Raw genomic sequence first — 27,351 nt, forward strand, 5'->3', positions numbered from 1 at the left:
TGAGCCAAGAGGGTGCCACAGAGGGCACTGCCTGCTCACCTGTGGGCAGGGGACATACAGACAGGGTGGGTGGGTGCTAAATCCAGTGGCAATCCGGGGGGGGGGCGCTCTAGGTATGGCCCTCACTTCAAGGGGCTGGAAGCCCATCCTCTCCAGGGTTACTGGTTGGCTTGTTTGTATGGGCTAATGCCTGCTTGGTTGGGAGGGAAGGGCCAAACATCCCAACCCCCATTGCGCAGGAAGTGAAACATAGTCCCCCGGGGCCATGCCACAGCTGCACCGAGCAGCAAAGGCTACCCTCCCAGTGCCCCAGGTAAGCGGTTACTGTCTTATCCATTTTAGTTATTTGGGTGTGGAGCTGCTACCACTTCCACACACTTCAAAATAGGACCTAAACGTCTTGGGCCAGTTTCAGCCAGACTAGTCATTATGTGAAAGTAGCCTTTGCTTTCACCTTCACAGGATTTTAAGAGGTGAAAAACACTTTCATGGTTGGAAATCAGAAAAATTTAAGGTTTTACTTCTACAGGCACTATATGATAGAATCTTGGGGGGTGTTAATGGAAATGGCAGGATTCTTTCTATTAAATTTTATGTCTTGGACACCGTTCAAGTTTTCCAGTAAAAACCTGTGAGCCTTATACTGTGACTCCATGATCTTGAGTCTGCTTGAAGGATATATTGCTTGCTTTGCCTGTTGCAACTTAAAACAAAAAAAACAGGGCAAGACAGAATCTGCATTTTAAACTGGTTGGCTTTTTAAAAAAGTATGGACAAAAATGGTTCGCAAATACTTGCTTTTATCTGTGAGTAATCTAAGAGTTATGCAGGCTCTGTATCTGCAGGCTGATACCCAAGATTCTTGTTTGATTCCCCACCCCACCCTACAAAAGTTCTTCTGTGTGCATTTGAGATCATCTTATACCAGGGGTCAGCAAGCTTACCGAACGATGGGCCGGTCCACGCTCCATCTGTCGGAGGATGGGCCGGAGCGTGTGCACACGCATGCTCCTCTGGGTCCGAGGAGTGCCCATTTGCTTGTGCACATGCTATTTCTGGAGCTCCTCCAACCAGGATGTGCGCCAGAAATAGCGAGCTCTTCTCCGTCCCACACATGTGTGTGTGCACACACTATTTCTGGCATACATCCGGGTCGGAGGAGCGCATGCGCACAGGTGCCATCAACCCGGAAGTCTGTCCCTGTGCTGCACCATGCCAGTAAGAGCGGGGGGCAGCAGGGGTTACCATGGGCCAGGTAGATGAGCCCCGTGGGCCACTTAGGAGCCCATGGACCTTAGGTTGCCGACCTCTGTTTTATACCTACATCAGTCCCTCTATGTCTCTCTTAAACATTTCACACTGTAGTGATGCAACAGCACAGGAATAAAGGGCCAGACCACACATTTGCAAGCAGGTGTCAACTTGTCTTCTTTCTTTTCTAAAAAAAAGTAGCCGCAGTAGTTGCCATTGGCCATAAGATGTATAAAATTATGCCTAGCGGAACGGAAATGAATGTGTTTGCCTCTTGTCTTTCATAATTCTAGAACCTGGGGTCATCCAATGAAACTGAATCTTGGGAGACCCAAAATCAATGTCTTCGGTAGGAACTTAAACTGGTGGGAGCTGAGCTGAGCTCCTGTTCAAAAACAGCATCCCACTCGCCACTGTAAAGCATCCAGGAGCCTGGGAAGCAGGCCAGTGAGTGGCTGCTTGTGCTGGGCCTGTTTCTACATGAGAAATAAGGTTGAGTAGTGTCCCTGCTCCTGATTAAAGAGTCTGTTGCAGGCAGAGACCGCAAAAGCGGCATATGCTGCCCTGCAGTCATTGCAGCGTGAATACAAAAGAAAACTCAGACCATTTGGCTTATAAAACCTTCAGCAACCTGCTGGAAGATTAGTTGTTTTCAATTAAAGTATTCCAGCTGAAATGATAATGACTTAAAATGTCCATATTTGTCTCTTTGCAGTTTCTTAGCTGAATCTATGGCTTTCATTTTACAGAGTCCCTGCGTCCGTAGAGCTTGCCTAAACCAAGCATACTTGGTTCCCGGTTTCCAACTGCTGCTTTTCACACCACTGCCAGAAGAGATGCTTAATCTGTCTTCCAGTCCTAGTTCCAACCGCAAGCAGTGCAAATGCCACTGTTGTGCATTTATTTTACCTTGATATTAAGATGCACCTTTGTCTTAAGATTTGTCTTAATTAAATATAGTCTTCATCAGTTTTCAAATAACATGCACCAACAGTGACACAATTTGGACCAGCACAACAATGTGTTCCCATGAGATAAGAAAAAAAAGGTATGGTCATCTCTGACAAGCAAGTCAGAGCCATTTAGGTTTGCTCATGGTGAGCAGAATGTTTTGGGCAAACAAAACATGGGTTTGTCGTCTGGTGTGGATTCCTTCTGTCACACTGAGACTGTGTTTGTGGATGCTAAAGTGACTTAGTTGGAGTCAGCCTTTTCCTTCCTGATCGGTTGGCTGAGGCAAGGAAGCACTTTAAAAGCTGCAAACTGGGCATGTCTCTGAACACAAGCATCGAACAACTTTAGACTAAGGGCTCATCCCCACTTCCACTTTTCCCATGCCCCGAAAGCAGGGGTTCAAGTGGTTTTCCGCTTGTCCCAAGCTTTTCTCAGCAGGGGTCTGAGCAATTTCACTTTTGCCCCACTGCTTTCCCCCAGAAAACTTCCTCTCTAGCACTAAATCAGAGCAAAGTGTCAATTCCAGAGAAAACCGTTTATGCTGCTTCAGTGCTGAAGATAAGGTTTTTCCAAACAGAAGTGTAGATGAGCCCAAAGATAGTATTAAATCTGAAAAGAATTGAATGTTAGTTTGAGCTTGCTAAAGTTCTGCAGGTCCTTGAGACTCCTTTTATGGATCGAAAGATCAACCTATTTCTGTTCCTTTTTAGTTTTACCTGTGGTCATTCATGAGTCCATTTCTTCTTGTTTCATCATTAATCTGTGATTTTTTTTAAAAAAAGGAAACCTGCAAGAATTGGGGGTGGGGAATCACAGAAAGCACGGGTTTGTAAATATGTTTCCCCCCTAAGATGTGCGTTTTTATGCACATTGTTTTCCAAGCTGGGAACTGCATTGCAAAAATTCAGAGAAGTCCAAAGGATGGCATCATTCTCATCCCCATATTAGTCCAAGAGGTGCAGATCTGCCTGTTCACTTCAGAATGAATTCTTCAAGTGCCCTTCCTCTGCCCAAACCAGCCTTTCTCAGCCTGTGGGTCCCCAGATGTTGTTGAACTACAACTCCCATCACCCCTAGCTAGCAAGGCCAGAGCTCAGAGATGATGGGAGTCATAGTCCAACAATATCTGGGGACCCACAGGTTGAGAACTGCTGGTCCAGACCCAAACAACTTCCACTGAGGCCAGGTGAAGACTGTAGCAGTACTTTTGAGGCTCCATCGGAGCATGTTGCTTCGCTTGGGAGGGGACTGGAACTGATGAGAAAATGAGGCTGTCATGCCACATTGCAAAAATGGTGCATGCAATGCCATTTTTTCCCATTGGAAATGATATGACTGGGAGCCCTAGTCCCATGGACTATTGGTGGGGAATAACCTTATCTGAATTTGTTGTGCAAACTCCCCCAACTGGAAAAAGCCCCCATCACTAAGCTTCTCCTTCTATACCCACTTGGACTGCCCACACCCCCAGGCCCTAGCCACGTTCTTTTTGTTCTGTCTGTTTCATAAAGTCCTTCCAGGGAAGCTAATGTTCACTTTGTATTGTGAGCTGGTGTGTCATGGAAGCTCTTTATGCTACTTGTGTTTGAATATTTCTACCTTCCTATGCCCGGGATATTGCCTGCTTTATCATAATGCACACGTTTAATTTTTTATTTCCTCTTTTGCAAAATGTGGCAATCGGCTTTTAAAGTGTATCCTGTTGCAATGCTTATTAAAATTAAGCCCCGGGAAGATATGTTTGCATTTGAAGTAGCTCAGATATAGCACCTTGGAGAAAAGGTGTCTGATGCGCTAGCGTAAAAATGAAGTCTTATTAAGCAGAAACGCAGTGCTTCTGTTGAATATTCCAGCAATTAAATTTTATCTTGATTCGTATGCAGGTCAGGATGGTTTCAAAGGAGAACGAGGAAGCAAAGCATCATGGTTTAATGCTATGCAAATTAGTGTTAACATGCTGTTTCATTTCTCGTTAATGCATTGTTACACTGTTACTCATTGAAAAGAAAGTATGTGACACCTATTAAGAGTGATGACCTACTCACTTAGTTTTCCATTTGGCTTGGCAAAGTGTCCCAGAAAAGATTCTGGTGCCAAGGGATTGCATGAAATCGGAAGAAAAGATAAGATTGAGGGCTTTGCTTTCTTTAAAGCCTTGTGTGGGTATTATTTACCATGGTAGCGTATCTTACATTTATACTAGATCATGTAACATGCTGAAATCCTTTCCTACAGTAGACAAAGGAGTGTGTGTGTGCGTGTTAAAAAGAGGAAATACTTAAATGTACCGCATTTGTACCACTTCCCCATAAAGGGCTCAAAAAGGCAGTCAATAAGTTTTCCTTTTTGCCATTGCAACAACCCTGAAAGGTACCGTATTTTTCGCCCCATAGGACGCACCGGCCCATAGGACGCACCAAGTTTTTTGGGGGGGAAATAAAGGGGGGGAAATTATTTTTCCCCCCCCAGGTGCTTGTGGGGCTGGCAGCGGGGAGAAGCGCTCTTCTCCCCACCACCTGCCTGCAGACCATGTCCGGGGATAGCGGGAAGACGCGCTGCGCCTCCCAGCTGTCCCCGGAGCTTGCGGGGCAGGCAGCGGGGAGAAGTGCTCTTCTCCCCACCACCTGCCTGTAGACTAGGTCCGGGGACAGCGGGATGGCGGCATTCCGCCTCCCCACTGTCCCCCGACCTTGTGGGGCTGGCGCTGCGGCTCTCCTGAAGCCTGGAGAGCGAGAGGGGTCGGTGCGCACCGACCCCTCTCGCTCTCCAGGCTTCAGCGAAAGCCTGCATTCGCCCTATAGGACGCGCACACATTTCCCCTTCATTTTTGGAGGGGAAAAAGTGCGTCCTATAGGGCGAAAAATACGGTATGTTAGGCAGAGAGAGAAGGGAGTTCAGATGAATCTCCTGGTGCATTAATGTAATAGGTGAAGGGGGCTGAGGAACAATGTGCACAAACACCCCCCACCAGCTGCAATCTTGAGCACCCCTAGAGCAACCGGCAGAAAGTCTCTCAGTGAATGCATGGCTAAACAGGAATTTGAGCCCCAGTTCCCTGAATGTCCAACACTGTTCACTGACACCATTATTATGTCCTCTGCCTCTCTGGGCAGCCTCCAATATATATGTATGAAAAAAGATAAAACATCCAACATTAAAAACTTTCCTATGCAGAGCTGCGTTCAGATGGCTTTTAAAAGTCATATACAGTGGTACCTCGGGTTAAGAACTTAATTCGTTCTGGAGGTCCGTTCTTAACCTGAAACTGTTCTTAACCTGAGGTACCACTTTAGCTAGTGGGGCCTCCTGCTGCCGCTGTGCTGCCACCACACGATTTCTGTTCTTATCCTGAAGCAGAGTTCTTAACCCGAGGTACTATTTCTGGGTTAGCAGAGTCTGTAACTTAAAGCGTCTGTAACCTGAAGCATCTGTAACCCGAGGTACCACTGTAGTTGTTTAACATCTGATAGGAGGGCATTCCTCAGGACGGGCGCCACTACCGTGAAGGCCCTCTGCCCAGTTCTATGTAACTTCACTTCTCACAGTGAGGGAACCACCAGAAGACCCTTGGAGCTGGATCTTAGTGTCCGGCCTGAATGACACAGTTGGAGACACTCCTCTAGGTATACAGGGCTGAGGCCGTTTAGGGCTTTAAAGGTCAGCATCAACACTTCGAATTGTGCTCAGAAATTTACTGGGAGCCAGTCTAGACTCTTTAGGATCTAATAAGAAGGCATTAGGCCATGAGACATAGAATGGATTTCCTTCTCCAACTCAGAAGATGTTCTAAATTTGGTGCACTGTCTGAGGTTTTGGGTGTCTCTTCGTGTCGCATACCATTGCATGGGGCACATAACTATCAACTCATTTGCGTATCTCTTAGCTATCGGAGGTTGTGTGTGTGCCTTTGGAATTATGTTCCTCTCTGTCCATCTCCTTTTCACAATTTTTCTTCAGAAATGTGGAAAGAAAATAGATCACTGTAAAAGCAATTCCACATGTTATGCTGTGACAGTAGTTTCTCTCAAGTCTTTAGTGAATCTGATAAATATCTCTGGTCCTACGATGCCTTCGGTTTCTTTAAAATAAGAATAAAGAATAATTTTCCACTTGCTCTAAAGTGCTTCTTGGAACTGAATATCAGTCTGTTATCTTGGCATGCATTCCAGTCTGATTAGGTATAGATGTTATACATGTTGCATAATCCTGGAACTTCAAAGAGGCCGGTGTCAGATGGAGGGTCACTTTGGCATCCCTTTCTCTCCCATTAATCACAATCCTGTGTGGTGCTCCTAGCTGACTGGTTCTTCTTTTTTTAAGCCTCCTAGCTACCGACTCTGCCAATGCTGCTGTAGCTTTAGTAGGCCCAAGATGGATGTGGTTGTTTACTGAAATATTGTGTAGCCAAACATGTATGGTAATTCTCATTGGATTCCGATTCTGAGGAAGACAGAATGTTAACGAGGACGACTCTAGACAAAAACTCAACGAGAATATTCTCCCTTCTTTTTGTGCACTGGCAGCTTCTATCTCTGAAGTAAGAGCTATAATTGCTTGTTGGAAAGGTCCATTTATCTTGCAGTGCCAATTATTGATGATGAATTAGCTTTTAAGAATGCCTAGAGGAATCCCATCTTTATGGAAAGATACCTAGAGAAGCCCTATGGGTCTGTGTTGTGATGAGATCCTGGTCTTGAAGGAAATATTTTATCAATTCCTATAATGAACTTGCAGGCTTGGGCATCTGCAAGCTTTCCTGACTTTCCTCTTGTGCAACTCCTTTGCAATGCCCTCCAGGTGCCACATATTAAGGGGTGGTTTGGTCAAAGAATGGGGATTGCTTTTATGGTGGATAAAATACCTGTGGCCCTTGGGTTAAACCTCAGAACCTAGGACTTGCTGATCAGAAGGTCGGCGGTTTGAATCCCGGTGATGGGGTGAACTCCTGTTGCTCGGTCCCTGCTCCTGCCAACCTAGCAGTTTGAAAGCACGTCAAAGTGCAAGTAGATAAATAGGTACCACTCCGGCGGGAAGGTAAACGGCGTTTCCGTGCGCTGCTCTGGTTCTCCAGAAGCAGCTTAGTCATGCTGGCCACATGACCCGGAAGCTGTACGCCCGGCTCCCTTGGCCAATAAAGCGAGATGAGTGCCGCTACCCCAGAGTTGGTCACGACTGGACCTAATGGTCAGGGGTCCCTTTACCTTAAAATACCTGTGCAGATGAGGTCTATCCTAATTTGAATGGTGCATTCTCGGAATAATGGTTCCCATTTTTGGCATATAACTCTTTTTGGTGTGTAGTTTTTATATGTTTACTCTAAACAGGAGAATGTGTAAGAGGCCTGACTTTTAAATATATTGTGTGTTATGCTTTTCAAAGAATTTCATCTCTGGTGACTCTGGAAGAAAAATATGTAACCGTAAATTGGTGGTTAGGCTTTAAATGAGTGCTGAATGTAAAGCTGGTTAGTGAAAGTCTGAGTAGTGAGCTGCTCTTCTGTAATTGGAAAAATCTTCAAATAAACAAATAATTATATATACACATATATACACACCTTTTCACATTCTAGTACAGGTGACTCCCGAAAGCTGCACTCCAGTCCTGCTTCTGGAGCAAGCATGAACCTAGAGCTTCACCTTGAAGTCCTACACGCGCAAAAGATGGGGCAGATCTGAATGCAATTGACATAGGCTAACTTCATAAGTGTAAATTCAGAAATAACTTCTCAAAATTATATTTAATTTTTAAATAGAAATACAAGAAATCTCACCCTAACAGGCCTGCTTGGTCTGCTGCCCAGGTGGTATTTGCTGAAGGGCCTTTGTTCTCCTTCTTACTTATTTTATCTTTCTGTTTTAGCTGGTCTTGGACTGGACTGTCATTCAAGCAGAACAGAAGTGGGGAACTTGTGGTGCTTGAGATGTTGTGGGACTTCAACTCCCATCAACCCCAGTTAGCATGGCCAGTGGTCAGGGATAATGAGAATTGCAGTCCATCAACATCTGGAGGGCTACAGGTTTCTCATTCACAATGTGCTGTGTTGCTATAACCTCACTCTGGACATTCATTATACAAAAGTTAATTGCAGGGCTAGTTTGAGGTATTCTAGGAAAAAAACATACCTACTATGTTTAATCCAATTACCATGATGGTTCAGGTTTCTTAATGCATATATTGTGTGTGTGTGTGTGTGTGCAAGATTAAAAAGGGTACACTATTAATACAATCAGCTTCATTGTCATTTTTAACTAATGCATTGTACCTACTCCAAATTAGCAGTTTCCCGCAGTATCCTTTTTTCTGAAAAATTTCCGAAGCTCACCCAATGATTTTTCTTGGGAAATGCTATGCAGTGTGTGAAGGGATTCTAATTGCAAACTCAACTCTGTTACTAATTGCATTTATCAAAGACAACTGTGGTGTTTTCCCCTTAATAACAAATTACAGGGTATAATTCTCCTCTGTGTGCTTTGGTTTTTTGATTTTGCTAATTTTAGCTTTCTGCTCAAGGCACTTGAACCCTAAGCAAGTGACTTTGTCCCAAGCTAGAAATGTTACTGTACATAAATCATAGTGTCGTGGTTAATTTCCACTGTCTGTCACAATTGTCTGTTTCATCATCTTCTTTTTTTATGGGTTCCAGGGTATGACCTAAAAGCATGTGAAGACACTACCTTGCTGAAGTTAAGCAGGTCTGATTCTAGTCAGTCATTGGATGGTGACTGCTTGAGAATTTTATGCATGCTGCCTTGTGTTCCATGATGGAAGAAAGGCATGATATGAATGTTAGAGTAAATAAATTCTGGGCTGCATCAATAGGAGTATAGCATCTAGATCAAGGGAAGTAATAGTGCCACTGTATTCTGCTCGGGTCAGACCTCACCTGGAGTACTGTGTCCAGTTCTGGGCACCACAGTTCAAGAAGGACACTGACAAACTGGAATGTGTCCAGAGGAGGGCAACCAAAATGGTCAAAGGCCTGGAAACGATGCCTTATGAGGAACGGCTAAGGGAGCTGGGCATGTTTAGCCTGGAGAAGAGGAGGTTAAGGGGTGATATGATAGCCATGTTCAAATATATAAAAGGATGTCACATAGAGGAGGGAGAAAGGTTGTTTTCTGCTGCTCTAGAGAAGCGGACACGGAGCAATGGATCCAAACTACAAGAAAGAAGATTCCACCTAAACATTAGGAAGAACTTCCTGACAGTAAGAGCTGTTCGACAGTGGAATTTGCTGCCAAGGCGTGTGGTGGAGTTTCCTCCTTTGGAGGTCTTTAAGCAGAGGCTTGACAACTATATGTCAGGAGTGCTCTGATGGTGTTTCCTGCTTGGCAGGGGGTTGGACTCGATGGCCCTTGTGGTCTCTTCCAACTCTATGATTCTATGATTCTAAATACATAAAGATTCATTAGGTCTGGCAAACACTTCACAACCCTCATTTGGAGGCAGGTGTTACTGCATACATGTGGGTTATTCTGTATTTGTATCTCTCCATTATATTGAAATTAAGTATTAAGGCAAATCGCAAAAGAACAGAAGCCTCTGGTGGCATAGCCCAAATCATGTCATGAGCCTCCATGCATGATGATTACCAATATTTGGAGCAATTTAAAGCCATAACCTGCTATTTTTAGGTTAATGTGCGAGAAAGGGAAGTATCCACATCACCATAGAATTATAGAATTGTAGAGTTGCAAGGGATCCCGGGGATCATCAGGTACAACCTCCTGCATTGCAGGGATCTCAACTAGATCATACATGACAGGTGGTCATCCAACCTCTGCTTAAAAACCTCCAAGCAAGGAGCCTGCCACCTTTTGAGGGAGTCAGTTTCACTGTTGAACAGCAACAGCTCTTACTGTCAGACAGTTCTTCCTGATACGTAGTCAGAATCTCCTTTCTTGTAACTTGAATCCATTGGTTCAGGTCTTACCTTCCAGAGCAGGAGAAAACAAGCTTGCTCCATCTTCCTTGTGACAGCCCTTTTGATATTTGAAGATGGCTATTGTGTCTCCTCTCAGTTTCCTCTTTTCTGGACCTAGCTCCTCCAACCATTCCTCATAAGGCTTGGTTCCCAGTAGGTTTATCATCTTGACTGCCCTCCTCTGCACATGTTCCAGCTTGTCAATATCCTTTTTAAATTGTGGTGCCCAGAACTGGACACTACTCAGCACGGTTCTTCCATTTCTCCATTTTGTTAAAGAAAGAGACTTCCCATGTCTAATGAAGATAAAAATTTGCAACTCCCATTTGTGGCCATTGTCTTGTACAATCTCTATCACTAGCTTTCTTTCTTTCTTTCTTTCTTTCTTTCTTTCTTTCTTTCTTTCTTTCTTTCTGTATTTATTTAAATAAATACATAATACAACATTTCCACTGCTAACTTTCAAAGGGGAAACTTTTCCAGTTATGCAATCAAGCATCTTCATCACCCCATTTTCAGGGTCTTCTCCCCACACCATTTTATTTTTAGCACACTGCATTGGATTCATTAGCATGAGTTCGGGCATATTGGTGTAGCGTTATAAGAATTCAGTGTTATTAAAAACTCAGGCATGCTGTTCTGAAGCACATCATGAATGGGAAATGCTTGGGCATGAATAGCAGGACAGTGAGTGTCAAGAATGTTGGGCTGGGTAATCCGTGGCTGTCTGATCTTTAAATAAAGAACTGGCTGGAATGTGCCTTCTTGAACCTCTTCCCTTCAAGCCTATCCTAAAGGAAGATGAAAGGGGCAGTTGGATAGCACAACGTCCAGCCATTTATTATAGACACAAGCAAGCCAAAGTCAAGCAATTTTATGTCACTCTGGTTTCAGTGAGAGATTTTAAGTATATGCTCGGCTCTCTCAAAAAATCAATATGACATAAAAAGTGTTAACTTTGGTCAGATCGTGGCCAATATGTTATGAAGTGTGGAAAGACAGGGTCGTGCAGGGTGGCCTTGTGGGCTTGCCTTGGATCTATGCCTTCCTTTTGCAATATCAACTCTTCTCCAGAATCTGCCTTGCTACTTTTTGTATGTGTAGCAACCTCAAGGTTTTCTTTCCTTAAACTGGGCAGTAAGAGATCATAGAATCATAGGATCCTAGAAGTGTAGAGTTGGAAAGGGCCCTGATGTTTATCTAGTCCATCCCCCTGCAATCCCATATGTGGATCGGACCTGCACCCTTGGTGTTATCAGCACTACGCTCTAACCAACTGAGCTATCCAGGTGCCAGATTTCCAAATACACTTGCTGGGCTGAGAGCACTTTTGGTCATTCTGTAGAAGGATCATTGCTGAATAATAAGAGCATCTGCTTTGCATGAAAAAAACCAACCCAGATTCAATCCCTGACCTCCCCAGTTCGGACTGGGAGAGGTTCCTGCCTGAAATCCCGGAGAGCTGCTGTGGGTCAGTGTAAGCAATACTTAGCTAGATGGACCAATGCTGTGCCTCAGTATAAGGCAGCTAAATATATTTCTACATGGGCATTGACTCCTAGGGGCCAAGGTAGTTTCGGCCCCATGAATGTATTGGGGCCAAATTGGGCCCCCTCAATTTTCAGAAGGTGTTTGGCTCCATCTGCTGGCTCCTTGCGATGACGCGTCATGCGCCCCCCCCCCCCCAATCCTCTGGAGAAGCCAGTGCCTCTGTTTTCCTGTGAGGTTGTGGCAAGCAGTCAGGTAGAAAGTTCATCTTTTCTTCTTCTTTGCATGTCCATGACATTTTAGTACTGAAACCAGTCCAGCAACCCAGTGCAGCATTTTCTCCATATAAAGAATGCAAGCATTTGCAAAGCCATAGACTATGGGCATATGCAGGTGGAGTGGTGCGCAACTGTCCGGCACATTGAATCAGTGCATTGAATATATGTAGCTCAGTCAGTAGAGCTTGAGATTCTTAATCTCAAATTTGTGGGTTCAAGCTTTACGTTAGGGGAAAGATTCCTGCGTGACCCTTGTAGTCCCAACTCTTAAGACTAAAATGAATTAGTAGCCTCAGCTTGAGTGACCACCGCCCAAATTTCTTCCTGTGCCAGTTGGTACTTCTAGGGAGAAATACTGCTACTTCCCTAAGGTTCAACACTGCAATCTCTGTTGTCCAGCAAGGTGCAATTGTGTCTGCTCCTTTTCCCTCCTTCATATTAGAGTCCATATTCAGCTTTTTGGTGCTTATTATAAGTAATAGAAGGGGGGAACAGACTCTGCAGAGTGGTATTCAACTATGTTTTACTCAGAGTAGGCCCATTGAAATTAATGAACATAACTACATTAGGTGCATTGATATAAGAGGATTTATTCTGAGTATAACTTAGCTGCCTACCATCCGAAGTCCGCAAAGCAGGCAATGCGAATCTTCACACGGCTGGCCAGTTTGCCCTGCGAAGAAGGGTTAAATTGAGTTATCAGGCGACAGAACTGCTGCTTCATGCTCCTGTGCCCTGGCTCTGTGTTTAGAGAAGGGAGCATAATGCTTTGGCAGCAGCTTGACATTGCCTTGAAAGGTGCTGGAGGCCGTGCAGTTGTCGGTTGACAAAGGGGGTGGAGAGAGAGAGAGCGAGCAAAGAGTGGCGTGGAGCAGTATTGCAGCACTTGCAGTCTTCTCCCTCACTCTGACAATGTTGCTGCCTGCAACTTAGAATATTTTCCTCCTTCTCTTTTACCTTTAAGTCATCGCTGCTGCCTTCCAACTTGCACTTGTGCCGCTGGATTGAGCAAAGGGAGGGAAAGCATTTTGGCTTAGAAACACAAAGGAAGAGCTTTAAATCCAGCCTTCTGGGGACTGCTATGGATTTTCTTTTCCTGGGTGAGAGCAACAAAAGGCTGCCTGAAAGACGAGAGCGCACCACCCATGTGGGCTGATGGCTGCTCCCCCCCAGCGTGCGCTAAGTTGGAATGCAGATGGGAGTGAAGTGCCTGCTTTGCCTTCTCTGCGGAAGCTGGGGAGCCAGTGTTCAGTTTTGTCCATGCTGCTTCACCTTCAACCAGAATTTATTCATTAATGCCTGCGTTTAGAAACTCTTGCCCTGTTCTGCCTCGTGGCCAGCCAGTTTGACAGATCTGTTCCTGGATTTTCTTAAGGGAACATATCAAGATCTGTTCACCTTTTTAAAAATAATAATAATAATAATCTGCATTCCAAATCTAGAGATTCCAACTGACATCGCTTTTAAATTTTATTTCAGGGGAGTGTACCATTTGTTGGGTGTCAATCTGGTAGAGTCAATAGGACTTTGTTCCGTTTAAGTGGAGGAGTGCAGTAGAGCCCTACTCTCTTGTGGGAGACAGCCTGAGAGAGCGAGGCTGCTGTAATGTGATTCCAGTGCCATCCAAGGCGGAGAGAGAGGAGTGCCTCTTGCAATTTAGCTGAATGCTTTGATAGATAAATAGCAGACATGCTTTGCGGGCTGAAAAAGGATTTGCAGTCAGACTTCGGTGAGTGAGACTTAAAATATTACCTTCCATTTCTTTTCATTTGATCTGATCTTCTTTGTGAAAGAAACTTGATCCTTCGAACTTTATTTCAATTCATTTTTTATTTTTATTTTTTTACAAACGTGATGCCCACCTTTACTAAAAGTCTCTCACAATCTGTTTTGCTCTTTCGCTGTGGTTTCCATGCTTTTGTTTTAAGCAGCTGTGTTTATGTGTTCACTTGCATGTAATTAATTTGACTTTGTCACCTTGGAAACTGTGGGCTGCTATACTGAACACCTTTTTTAAAAGTCTTTTTGTAGCTTTCATTTCTCCCCCCACCCCACCCCACCCCGTGGGGGATTTGTGTGTAGCTCCGTGTAATTTTGTATTTCCCCTTTTACTATAAAGCTGAGCTTGCATAGAAAAGACTAAGGAGCAGCTTTTGTGAGTAGTAAAGGAGCATGCTAAAAATAGGCAGCCTGCTAACTCTGTGCAGTGGTCTTCCTAAGATCAAGCAGTCAGTCTAGTGTAATAATATAACACATTAATGGTTCTAATTCACTAGAAAATTGCCTTATGATGGAGGGCTGTTCTGCACATTGCAGATTAAGGGTGTGTGCACAGGTAGACCCAATATACACCACCACATTTGAAATTGGCTGAGTGCATCTGTTTTACCGCGTGTTCACAATGAAGCCATAAGCTGCGGGGTGGCCCTCAGGAACTGCACTCTACGATAGTTTACTTTCGGAGAAAATGACCACACTTATTTCTCTCTCTGTTTCTTTTCATCTCTGAGAAGAGGGCTAATGAGTATTCATTCTGCTGTGATTTTGCAAGCTGAATAGATTTTACAACAACCTATTGTTAGAGAGAGCTGGCGGTGATAAAATGTGATTCATGCTTAATTATGCTCACTGAGTTCCACTGTCACCCTTGGGTTTTTCAGCTGCGGCAGGAAGGTTGTCTTCTTCTGACTTAGGTGGTCTCCTTGTAAAAAAAAGAAAGAAAAGTTCAGCACTTTGAGAAAATGGACTACCCATGTTAGTTTGTTGTAACAAAGCATCAGAAAACAAATCCATGTGTGTGCTTGGACACACATGTTGGTTCAGGCACGTACTTGTAACCAACCCAAGTAAGTGTGTGTGTGCATGTGTGCACATCTCCCACCTGAGGATAACACTTCATTCATCTGATGAAGTGAACTCGATCCAATGACTGCTTATGTCACATTAAACTTGGGTGCTAAGGTGCCACTAGACTCTTTGTTAATCTTTAAAGGGTAACTTCTTCTTGACCTGCCTCTCTGATCTGATTGAATAAATGAACAAGGAAAGGCAAACTAATAATCCTGTGTTGGCTTCTTCCACAACTGCCCTCTTAACCCTGTTTTATATGATAAAAAGATGCAATTTGGATATATTAACCTAGTTTTGTCTGCTCATGTATTCTTTACGGCAATTAGCCATGCTTTAGGCCAGCTACTTAGTTTCATAAGAGAACTTCGCCCTTTTAGTAGGAGAGGACACTGAAAACCCAGGATAGTTTGGCAAAAACTGATACTGTAGACCTGTCCCTGTTACTGACAGACCTTTTTAAAAGTCCATCCACTTCTGCATTGGTATGTGAAAGTTTAAAGCTGCATAAACCCCACTTCAGGCAAAATGGAAAGTTAAGTTATTTTTAAGCTTGCTTCTCTTCACCTGTATCAACATTCACATGTGAATACTGATAATCCCAGATGCCTGGCCATGCATATCTGAAAATGGGTATTTTTGAAGAATTAATAGGCCGCCCTGCCATATAAATACTTCTAAAATGGCTTATAGCTTAGTTTCTTCACATTTTGGTCGTATACCAGGGAATGTCGACTGAGCATATTTCTGTTCAACATTCACCAAGGTGCACCTCAGTTTTTAGACATTTGCAAAACTGATCTGGAATTGTAGCTATTTAAATGTTAATAATAACACTAAATTTTAGACATTCACTGTAGGCACATGTATGTTATAGGCAAATATTTATATATGTGGGAGCTTTCAGCTCAGTAAAGATTCCACTGCCTTTTGTAATTCCCAGGACCAATATCACAACCTTCTACCAATTTCCCCATTACTGGACCGTAAGTTCTTTATCCCCCACTCCCACTTTTTGTGAATTATGTTGGGTGTTTTGTTCCTTATTGAAGTATAGTTACATTAAAATCTTTTATATTTAGATGTTTCACATACAGGCATAACTTTTAAAAATAATTAACCCAAGCCTTTTTTTGAATTAAATTCTTAAATATCATCCACCGATCATCTTCTAGTTTTGTACTCTTATTTTAAATTTATCGCTTTGGGTGTATATTTACTGCTTATTTTTCCTTTTCTGAACACTGCTCCAATATGTTATAATATGAGTGGTTTATAAATATTTATAAATAATCATATAGAGATTGCGTTTGGATTTGTGTGTGAACCGTTTTTTGAATTTGTGTAAGATAAACAGTGGAATAGCGACAGAAATCGTGGTGACAGGTGAAAGACAAATTTGTACTGCCTCCTATTCCATTGACTGCTGCTAAGTCCTGTTACCACACACACAACTCCCTCCTTCCAAACTCAATCATCACGAATTGAACTAAGTTGGTAACCCATGATTGGGCCCTGGGCACTCCAGGTGCTGATCCCTATGTGGAAATGTCTGTGGACATGACCCACCCATCTTTTAAGTCTGAGGATGGGACGTTCCCTTTTGGGCAGTGTAGGATTATGTACTATATCTTGATGCCTTCTTTAGGCATTCCAGCCTGTGCTGACTTGGATGCCTCTGAAGATACCATTGCCCAATTTGGCATGATGAGGGAGGTGAGAAGTGAGGTGGGTCCAGGTCAGGCGGCTGCTTCCCATAACATAGCATCAGCCATGGAATGGGAAGATGTGGTGTCATCTGTGGCTGCAGGGATGAAAGAGAGTTCCAGGTAACTGGTACTTGAAGAGATTCTTTGTTGCCTCCATCCCCACCGCCTCATGATAAGCACAGTTGTGTGCTCCGCGGAATGTCTCTTCATTCTCCGTTCATCTTCTCAGTAAGTCTTATGCCATTGGCACTCTAGCCATCGTCTGCTTGTTTCATAGCTTCCTGGAATAGCAGGGCATGTTGCAGATTCTACAGCATTTTCATAGATTCATTGAAAAGAAACAATCAGTAACACCTCAGTATTTCCAATTGACAGATCCTCCACTACCTTGTATTTAAGCACCTCTTGGCTGAACTTTCCTCTTGCCTTCTGATCTTCTTCCCCCATTAGGTGCCACCTGTTTTAAGTAAGGCTCTCTGTACCTAATGGACCAAGGTCTTGACCTGATTGCCCCTTGCACCCGTACCCGACCACATATGAGTGCATGTAACCATTTTATACCCCATAGTCTGGAACAGTACCATACTTTACCTTGTGGTGTACACTTCTTGTAGATTTGGTGATAAAGTGGTTTATTTCGCTCTCTCTAAAGAAATAAGATAAACATAGTGTGTATCGCAAACATAAAGGCAGAACATTCGTAATCCTCTATATAGGATTTGCTTACCACATTGTCTAAAAGCAACCTTGGAGGACAAATGCTAGTGTACAGGGCCATGGATATAACAGTGGCTGAGGGAGAATGCAGTTGTGCTCATGGCCTCCTTGTGAGCTTCCCAGGGCCATCTGGTTGGGGAAAAGAATGCTTGGCTATATAAGCCTTTGGTTTGATCTGGCAGGGCTCTTATGACTGAACCAGGAAGTCACTGGTTCAAACTCACAAGAATGCTTTCGGCAAGCTGCTATTTCCCAACCTCTGCTCCCCTCCTGCAGCAATTGAGTAATACTATATACTCTGTGGGTTGTTGTTTTTTTAAGGATAAAATTAATGTAGGTGAGGATAAGGTTAACATTGTTTTTTATTTCAACGCTCTTATAAATTTCCACAAAATTGCTTAGGATTATTTTATTAGGAGAATTGGAAGTACTGAAAATATGACCTTTATTTTTGCCTGGTTCTGACAAGCCATATGTATGCTCTCCCCTAAAGTGTATTCAAGGGCTTTTTTCCATTAGACTGCTTTCAAACTCTTGTGTGCTGTTTGACTTAGCAAACATCTGATCTTTGTACAAAGGCCATCACCATTAACCCTATTGACAGTACTTAGCATGGCTAATGGAACTGTTGTCTTGTCAGGGCCAGCAGTTCAGTAATAACAACACAGTCCAGTTTCTGTTCCTTTCCCCGCTCCCCCTGCCACCTTTCAGCAGAGGAAAATGTACTTCTTGACTTCCCTCAAACTTACATTTCATAGGCAGTGCAATTTCAGTGATGATAAGCCATTCCTAAGTTTGCCTGTTTTGATATTTAACAAAATGGGAAGGGGTGGGTTTTATCTTGTCACTCTGATGATAAGATCTATACTGGAAAAAGCCATGAATAATTTTTTGCTCCTGCAGGCACTAATCTTAATGATACTACTGTACTGAGAATCGTGAGCTTGATTGTCAAACGCAAAAGCAAACAGTTCTCTACAAAGCCTAGAGCAGGTATCTTCAACCTTTCCAGACCCACGACCCATGTTTAACCCAAACATGCATTGGGAGATCCATTCCTTAATTTTTTCCCATATACTTGAATGGTGGTAGTGCTGCTGTTGCAGCCCACGTTGGATCAGGCCACAACCCACCAGCTGAGAGAGTCATGACATAAGAGTATAATAACACTTCATTGTTGGTGAAATGGAGATAATATTAGGAGGATATTATGAACCTGTGATGTTATTTCTGCAAGGCCATCTTCGGGGTGTATATACATGAATCTTTGCAAAACTCCAAATTCCTCTTTTTGGTCCAAAAACCAAAACACCAAGATGGCCTTGGTTCAGTCACATCTTCCATTTTCTAAATGTGTTTCAGTTTTCCACCCCATCTTGATTTTTTACAAAAGAGGGGACCACTGAAGGAAAGTTTGCTCCTACATTGATCTGCCTGTCGGCTGTGGTCATCTGCTGATGCTCATCTCCAACAGTCCCTGTCAGTAGTATAACATCTTAAGGGCGGTGGGTGGCAGCCAAGGAGGGCTCCTCGGCTGTGGTACAGCGGTGGCCTGAGACATGCTTGTTTGCATGAGGCAAAGGTCAAGATGGCAGCGCTGCCATCCGATTCCACGTACACAAACTGACGAGTCTGAGAGTTGACTTTTACTTCACCACTTGGGATAGCGTCTTCCACCACACCTGAGCACAGCGGATTGGATTAGGGGGTGCAGGGCCCAACACTTTACTCCTCTCTTTTGTCACCACCCCTCCCAAGTTTGCTGCCTTGATGAAGCTGCCCATAATCAGGCCAGACCAGTCTGGGACCCTCTCTCACTTGCGGAGCTTGCCTGGTGTTTACCAGCACTGAAAGGATAAGGACATAGTTAAACTGTGGAACCGAAAACTCTCACAAGCCATAGTGATGGCCACCAATGCAGATGGCTTTTAAAAGGGACTAGACAAATTCACAGAGGAAAAGGCTATCAGTAGCTACTAGCCACAATGACTATATACTATTTACATTTTTGGCAGCAGCATGCCTCTGAATCCCTGTTGCTGGGACAGCACTGTTGAAGTCAGGCCCTGCTTACGGCTTCATAGATAGGCATCTGGTTGGCCTCTGCTGCTGAAGTAAATGGGCCTTTGGTTTGATCTAGTAGGACTTTTCTTTTGACGCCTTCTCAAGTTTTTAGAAAGTCTTTCAACTGACTTTTTTATTCTATTTAGACATAACAGGTGCTGAGTTTTAGGCTGTCTTGATTCTGTTCTTTGTTGTTGTTGTTTTTGCACTGATGTGCTTTTTAATTGTAAGTAACTCTGGAAATCGCTGGTTAAGGATGGTATAGGTAAAGGTAAAGGTACCCCTGCCCGTACGGACCAGTCTTGACAGACTCTAGGGTTGTGCGTCTATCTCACTCAAGAGGCCGGGGGCCAGCGCTGTCCGGAGACACTTCCAGGTCACGTGGCCAGCGTGAGACATTGCTGCTCTGGCGAGCCAGAGCCGCACACGGAAACGCCATTTACCTTCCCGCTAGTAAGCGGTCCCTATTTATCTACTTGCACCCGGGAGTGCTTTCGAACTGCTAGGTTGGCAGGCGCTGGGACCGAACAACGGGAGCGCACCCCGCCACGGGGATTCGAACCACCGACCTTTCGATCGGCAAGCCCTAAGCGCTGAGGCTTTTACCCACAGTGCCACCCGCGTCCCTGAAGGATGGTATAGAAACTTCTTAATGAGTAAAAAAATAACTTTAAGTGCAATAGGTTTCGGTATATTGGGCCCAACAATGTTGTGAAATTTCCTAATGTCATCTCAGTGTGACTAACCTATGTACTTTAGGCTTCTCTAAAACTAAATTGTAGTTCCAGCCACAGTGGTGGTTCCTTAATGTTGCAACAGGAGTGCATCCTCCAAGCCCCCAGTTATGGTGGACATCACATGTTCTGTCCAGCCAGAGAAGAAGGACCGTGTGCTTTGTATATATGCAAAAGAAAGACACAAAAAGGATGCCTTTCTCTCTCTGCTTGTTCAGGCCTGATAAAAAGAAAGTTAGAAAGTGCGGATCAGAGATGGGTTGGGTGCTAAATTTAGGTCCTCCGTGATGTTGAATGCCAGCGTTATATCTGGCAATATTACTTCACGTTATTGGCACGTCCTGTACTTTTTTTGTTGGGGCAATTCAGATAGCAGTGATACACAAAGTTGCTCTCCTGTGATCTCTGCCACAATTGTAGGCTGGTAGCTAGAGTCAAGGGGAGCTAGTTTTCAAATCTGCATGTCAGCAGGAGTGAAGTTAGCAACTGCCCATTCTACACCATCCTTTGCTTGTTGCTTCTTCAAATTTCCTTTCCTTACCAGTTTTATTTTTCAGTGCCACATAATACTGGTACATTTTTTCCCCAAAAAAATTGCTCTGTTTTTTGTAGCCTTGGGTGTTTACCCTTCCAGCAAACCCTTCATCATTTGTTATTCAGATCTTATTTATAGGAAATTGTGGGTGAGGTAATTTCCCAAGGCTATACAATTATAGGGAGCTTGGTCCTAGATCCGTCAGAACAAACCCAATTTTCTATCCTCTGAATTGCACTGGCTTAGTAACTTGTAAGCATGCCTTCTGCCTAAGTGAGCATCTCCCTTCTGTGGAACAGAGGTTGCTGCCTAAAATATGTATAATATAGAGTTCACACAAGTATCTACTGTCAAAACCCATTAAGTTCACCCCCATTTTTATTATATTAATAAGAATAGAGCTTTTTTTCCCCCTACTGGCTCTCTGTGTGTGATATCTATATAAATAAATTGTTCAAGGCTCTAGTAATTATATGCTCACATATGAAGGCTTTTTAAAAAGTATCTTTTCCCAGCCATTTTCAGCTGTAGATGCAGATAAAAATATCTTTCTCCCATATTTTTTTTTTTTAAGAAACTAGAAGTCTACAATTATGCGCTCAGCCTTCACTCAATTCATCCTGAAGGAAGTTGCTTCATGGGAAATTTATATCCTAGCTTCGGTAGATGCCAACGTACTTGGCAGATGTGGGCTTTTAGGAAGAAAGAAATGAAAATTGCCTTGTAGCAAATTGGGCCCCCACACCTGGGAACCATGAAAGGCTGGCGTGCAATTTTTTTTAATCACTGCTAATTTGCCTTGCATATTTTTGGTTCCTGAAATGGACTCATGAAAGCGATTAGCCTTGTCAAGATGTGAAGAGATGTGCACACTTAATCATGCCTAGCAACTGATGTGGCACTTAACGTGCAAGTTTACGAAAGGGCACACGCAACATGAAAGGATTTGTCTTTCTCCCCTCAACAAGTCATCTGCCCTTTTCACCCAAGACCTCTGGTAACTTACCAACCACGTCTCTGAATGAAACTGAGGGATGAAAAGAAGAGGCGAAGCTTCAAAGCGGTGCTGAAAAATATATTTATCAAATAATAACAGTCCTAATGAAATGAAATGAAATCTATTTTGCCTGATGGCATCATCCCTCGGAAGAACAACACAATAGTTTTCTGGTGAAGGCAACAACTCTCTTGTTTTATTAGGACTCTTTTTATTTAACAAAACTATTATCTAGCAGTTGTGAGGCTTTGCTGCCTCTTTTGCTTACTCTACTTCTAAATGTCAGGCTAGAAAAAGGAGAAACCTGTGTTATGCTGGCTCTTTTAACAGGAATGAAACTGTAATTCTAAATTTTGACTGCAAAGTTTTTATTTTGTGTGTGTGTGTGTGTGTGTGGTGGCCCTGCCCATTATAGCATTGACTCCACCCCCTTCCACTGTCATGTGACACCCCTCACCTGCAAGGTTAACCTAGGGAATGCAGTCTTCAGGCCCTCCACAAGTGCTCTAATACATTTACTTAGCCATAGTAATATTTGAGATTTTCTGAAAGTTCCCACTATAGTTTAAAAGTAGGCTGAGAAGCATTGACTAAAAGGATTGTTGCGAGGATTAAAAAAGGAGAGGGAGAACCATGTACAAAAGGTGGGACATCCATAAACTTTTTTAAAGCTAGTGGCCATCATCATCATCACATCTTAGAACAATGGGTCCTTTGTTGATATTTCACCTCCAATCTGGAGGGAGGGTGCTGGCCCCCGGCCCGGAAGAAGCGTTATGCTCTTCTTCAAACTCCTTGTGATTCTACAGCTGCTATTCCAACAAAGCCTTGTGAAGCCACAGAATCGCCAAGCCCCCATCAATTTCCCTAGGGACCCATCCGTTTTAATCTCCCACACTTCAAATAATCCAATCCTATGGCATGCTGTGTTCCTTTTACAAATGAAGGCACCTCACATCTCACAAGTGCAACAATTATTGCAGTTGTTAATAGCCCACCTTCTAGGATGCAAATCCTTCCAAGGTGCCTTACAAGCTGCATCCATGCATTTGTTTTATTTTAAAGATTATTAAGCAATATCGAGATACATCAGGTCATCAGGATGCTTCTGGCAGAAGATGTCTCTGTGGGAAAAGATGGTCCAGGTTTCACAGGAGCATTCCTGGTATACTTCCCAGGAGGCCACTGGCCGGCCCTGTGGCAGCAGGGGAGGCAGTGCAGCTGAGGGAAACTCTGGTGATTTCTCTCTCAGCCCTTCTCACTTGCTTGCTTTCAGTCTGACAGAGGCAATGCAAGTCTTAATTTGCTCTCATCTCTCTTTTTGTTTAACAAGTTGTGTTAAGAGCTTTCCTTGTTCACTCAATTCTATAGTCAAGGGTGTTCACACTCCCTCCCTCCCTCCCTCTCTCTCTCTCTCTCTGAATGAGGGTAGTAATTAGGATGGAGACCAGGACTACAATGAGAGTCTAGAAAGAAAAATACAGTGGAACCTCGGGTTATGTACCATCCTCCTTACGAATGCTTCGGGTAACGAGCTCCTCTAACCTGGAAGTAGATGCTTCTGGTTGCGAACTTTGTCCCAGGATGCGAGTGGAAGTCACGCGCCGGTGGCCCGATTAGCAAAAGTGCGCTTCATGTTAAGAACAGTTTCGGGTTAAGAACGGACCTCTGGAACGAATTAAGTTTGTAACTGGAGGTACCACTGTACTTAGCACTTATTTTAACTGGGTTATATCAAATAAAAGCCATTTCACCTGCAGAATGACTTACGCTGGCACAGTGGAACAGTGGAATTGCCTCCCCCCAATTTGCTCTGGAGAATAAGGAGAATTTCTCTTTCTTATTTCCTTCAACACCTCTACCCTTTCCCCTCAGAAAAGGAAGACTTTCCTTTCTCTATCCACCACCTTGGCACTATTCCTACTGAAATGCTACGCAGCCCATCAAGGAGCCTGGGATCCCTCTCAGTGTGGTGTAGTGGTTAAGAGTAGTGGACTCGTAATCTGGTGAACTGGGTTTGCGTCTCTGCTCCTCCACATGCAGCTGCTGGGTGACCTTGGGCTAGTCACACTTCTCTGAAGTCTCTCAGCCCCACTCACCTCACAGAGGGTTTGTTGGGGGGGAGGAAGGGAAAGGAGAATGTTAGCCGCTTTGAGACTCCTTTTGGTAGTGATAAAGCGGGATATCAAATCTAAACTCTTCTTCTTCTCCTCAGGCTGCTACTAGGCAACAGGGGCTCATGCTAACCACACATGTGAATTTTTATATTGCTTCTGCTAAACTTGTAACTAACTCAAAATATGTAATTTATTATCAATTCTATTCAAATTCAGCAGGGAACATCCTCAAATCTTCCTCTGCTACACTGCAGGTTTCAAATCAAGCAGTTGAACTATTTCTAACTATAAGCCATCTGCTGCCCCCACCAATTTTCTCATGAGGGCAGGATGCGGTTCACCCAACACACACTTAAGTTGGGGTCATGGCTTTGGCTCTGCAATTCATATTTTGCTTTGATCTGCTATTTCCACTGATAAAAGAGTATTCCACTTGCACAAGGAATGTGTTGGAATGGGCAAACCTGCCCAAGACTTCTCTGGAATTCATCCAGAAAATTAATTCAAGGTATAATAGGGATGAATTGAACCTGTCGATTTTAATTCCATTCAGTTCGCCACATTTCTTCATTTTGTAAAGTAGTTTAAACTAAGAAATTTGCTTAGGGGAAAAAGCACAGAAATTAGTCAGCATTTTAGTGTGCAATATAAACTGCCCTGAGATAATGCATATTTGTATGTTATTTACATTAATATGTCTTTTTACGTATTAATCTGCCTCGTATATGTATTTTTGTATATGGAGAATTGCATTATAAAATTTGAGAATTGTGATTTTCCATCTTTGTGCAAATGTCCTTGTCCCAATGTAGATGAAGCGGATCCTATCCAAGCCATGTACCATTGGGCAATGGATGGTTTTGCTGCTTAAATCTACAGATGTTTCTATCAGTTCTGAAGTGCTAACATCTGTGCTGCATGTTTTCATTTTCTAATGACTCCTGTTTGCTTGGATGCATAATCCACACTAAAGCTGGTATTTATTTTTTTGAAATACAGCTACTTTGCTGAACGCTGGTGAGAGAATCATATTTTGGGAATTACCGATAAATCTTCATAAGGTTTAGGATTGATTGAATAAAAAGGTAAAGGTAAAGGACCCCTGACAGTTAAGTCCAGTCCCGAATGACTCTGGGGTTGGGGTGTTCATCTCGCTTTACTGGCCGAGGGAGCCAACATTTCTCCGCAGACAGGTTTTCTGGATCATGTGGCCATGACTAAGCCGCTTCTGGCAATACCAGAGCAGCACACGGAAATGCCAGTTACCTTCCCATCGGAGTGGTACCTATTTATCTACTTGCACTTTTTGGCACGCTTTCGAACTGCTAGGTTGGCAGGAGCTGAGACTGAACAATGGGGGCTCTCCCCGTTGCGGGGATTTGAACTGCTGACCTTCCAATCAGCAAGCCCAAGGCTCAGTGGTTTACACCACAGCACCATGAGCTTTGCAAATTTGAAAGGGGGTATACAGGATTGAAAGGCTGTAAGAACCCTAAAGGCAACCACTTGTATACAACTTTTAGACTATGTTGGAACCTCCTTATGTTCTTCATCTCCTATTAATTTAAGCTCATTATCAAATTCTGCCATAATCCTTTCAAAGTATTTTTATGCGGCATCACCTGCTGTAGGTGCATGAGGGTGGGGGGAGTTTTGGCAGGCTCACTAATAACCTCAGTCCTTTTTAATACCTCTCAAAAGGCATTGGAGTAGTAGTTTAAACTTGGAAACTGTGCTTTCCAAGTGCAAAGACACTGAGGCATAAGGGAATGTTTGCAAAGATAGGGTTGGGAGAAAGTATGGACTTGATTAAGTCTACTTCCATTGTGAGCCATGAGCAGGTGCTCCTCAGCCCCAAAAGCAGGATAAAGGACAGCCAGACCAATTGTGGGGGAAACAGGCCACATCGAATACAACAAGTGCGCAGGGTTTGCTTGGCATAGGGCATCAGTGAATAGACAACTTTTCTGCTTCCCGATGTCTGGCCCAGCCCAGTTTCTGCTCCCCGTCACACTTTCTGGGGGTTGCCAGCTTAATGTTGACCACTGTGGTGCAGGCAGAGCACAGCACATGAGTTCCAGTTTGCAACCTGGGCTGAGAAGTGAAAGGGCTGACCCCCAAGCCAGTGTCACACACTGCCCCCAAGGCCTCATAAGGCCTGCCTTGGATTAAATGATTCTGACTGGTGCCTTGCTCACCAAAGTTGTGCTAGAAATAGAAACGCCTGATGATAGTAACTGCTCTCTCTAGGGGGAAGGTGAAAACCTCACTCAGCATGGGGTGAGTAAAAATCCTTTCTGGCCCTGTCAATCAGCAACCAACCATGTTCCCAGCAGAAGCCCAAGCAACAAGGGAACATCATCTGGTGGGCCACCTTTTAGAAAACTTGACAGTACCACCTTCCCTGGTAGATTTGCAAAACTTTGGAGGCTCCTCAGGAGGCCCACAAGACCAGCCAGCCAGGAAATGGTTGTTGCCTCTTAGCCGCTTTCCACGAGAGTTTCACAAGACAGCAGCAAACTGGAAGTTGTCCACTGTGGAACGTGAACAAGAAGCAGAATCATAGGATGGGAAGTTGAAATGTGTAGCCTTGTTCTCATGACATGTCCCGGGTGAGGGAGTGGTGCAGGTTCAGAGCAGCATGCTGCCTGCATGCTTTCACTTGAATTTCTGTATGGCATCTACACTAGGGCTTTCTCCCTAGTCCTGTTCACTTGGTCTCCCACACACACACACCTCGTGGGTTACAAGCTTGTTGGCCCTGCCCTCAGATTGGTGGTTTTGTTCCTGCAGCTCCCACCCCCAACATGTATCCTCTGAGTTCCCTGCAAATCTATTTTTTGCACCTGGCCTCAGAGAACACGTTCAGAAAGCTACAGAAGTTTGTCTTTTCCATAAATGCGATACCACCTGAGTTGCCCCGATGAAGGACTTTCCTAATTCCAAAACATGTTGGGCATAATAAAACATATTGGCACTCCCTGGGCTTTTGCTGACAAAGGACTGGCACCAACTAGTTTTATTCACAGCCCTTAAAAGCTTAGCTGGGCAGCTACTTAAGCTTGCTGAAGCCCACTTCCTTTGTTGCTGCCAGTGCCTCCTGGTAGGCACGATTATCTGCTTGTACCTGCGCTTGGTCCTATTCAGGGCAAGATTTCCCCCATTTTGACTCCGGCCATTGTCTGGCCTGCTTTATTATCCATAGCTCAGCAGAAAGCCATGAAGCTGCCCAGGTTCCACAGCAATGGAAAAGATGAGTAGGCGTGGGGGAGAAAGTTGTTTCAGTTCACATTTTAAAGGCAAATCTACCTGATTTGCACTTTCTGAAATGATATGTGAACTGAAGCACAGCCACCCTTTGAAATCTGTGCTTATCTGAATTTGGTAGCGCAGTTCTCCAGCGAAGTGTACAAAAATGCATATGCTGAGGTAAACTGTGCATAGAAATGCATATATTAGTGAAGCTAATACACAGAAACGCATTACATTAGGGGGAAACGCTTGCAGAAATGTGCATGTTAGAAAAATGTGTGCGTTAGGAGAAATGAGCATTAAAACGCTGACACATTTTCATGAGGATTCTTTTAACAAAAGGATTGTAAAGAGCTGTGGATATGGTGTAGACCTGAATTTAAGACTCAAGAAAAGACCACCTGAGAGAGTGACAGATTTGTTCATCCCTACTTAAGAGAAGCCCTATTAATGTCCCTGTTCATCTCCCCATTCAGTAGAGTGT

The 27,351-nt window shown here is 43.8% G+C and overlaps 1 protein-coding gene across 11 annotated transcripts in view; it reads left to right on the forward strand.

The window, feature by feature from the left end:
• The window catches only part of GRIP2 (glutamate receptor interacting protein 2), a 364,422-nt gene that overhangs the window by 241,298 nt on the left and 95,773 nt on the right, over positions 1-27,351 (forward strand). The window contains exons 1-2 of one of the 11 annotated variants that reach the window (XM_083426941.1): positions 12,768-12,995; positions 13,375-13,624. The exons of 7 other annotated variants lie outside the window; for them this stretch is intronic. In XM_083426941.1, the coding sequence (XP_083283067.1) occupies positions 13,585-13,624 (40 nt within the window). In that variant the 5' untranslated portion in view covers positions 12,768-12,995; positions 13,375-13,584. Of the gene's footprint in view, positions 1-12,727; positions 13,625-27,351 lie in introns of those variants that run through there. 3 more of the 11 variants (XM_083426942.1, XM_083426940.1, XM_083426934.1) reach the window with 3 other exon arrangements.

This window comes from Podarcis tiliguerta, assembly GCF_965153285.1.
Source record: "Podarcis tiliguerta genome assembly, chromosome: 2".
Taxonomy (NCBI): domain Eukaryota; kingdom Metazoa; phylum Chordata; class Lepidosauria; order Squamata; family Lacertidae; genus Podarcis; species Podarcis tiliguerta.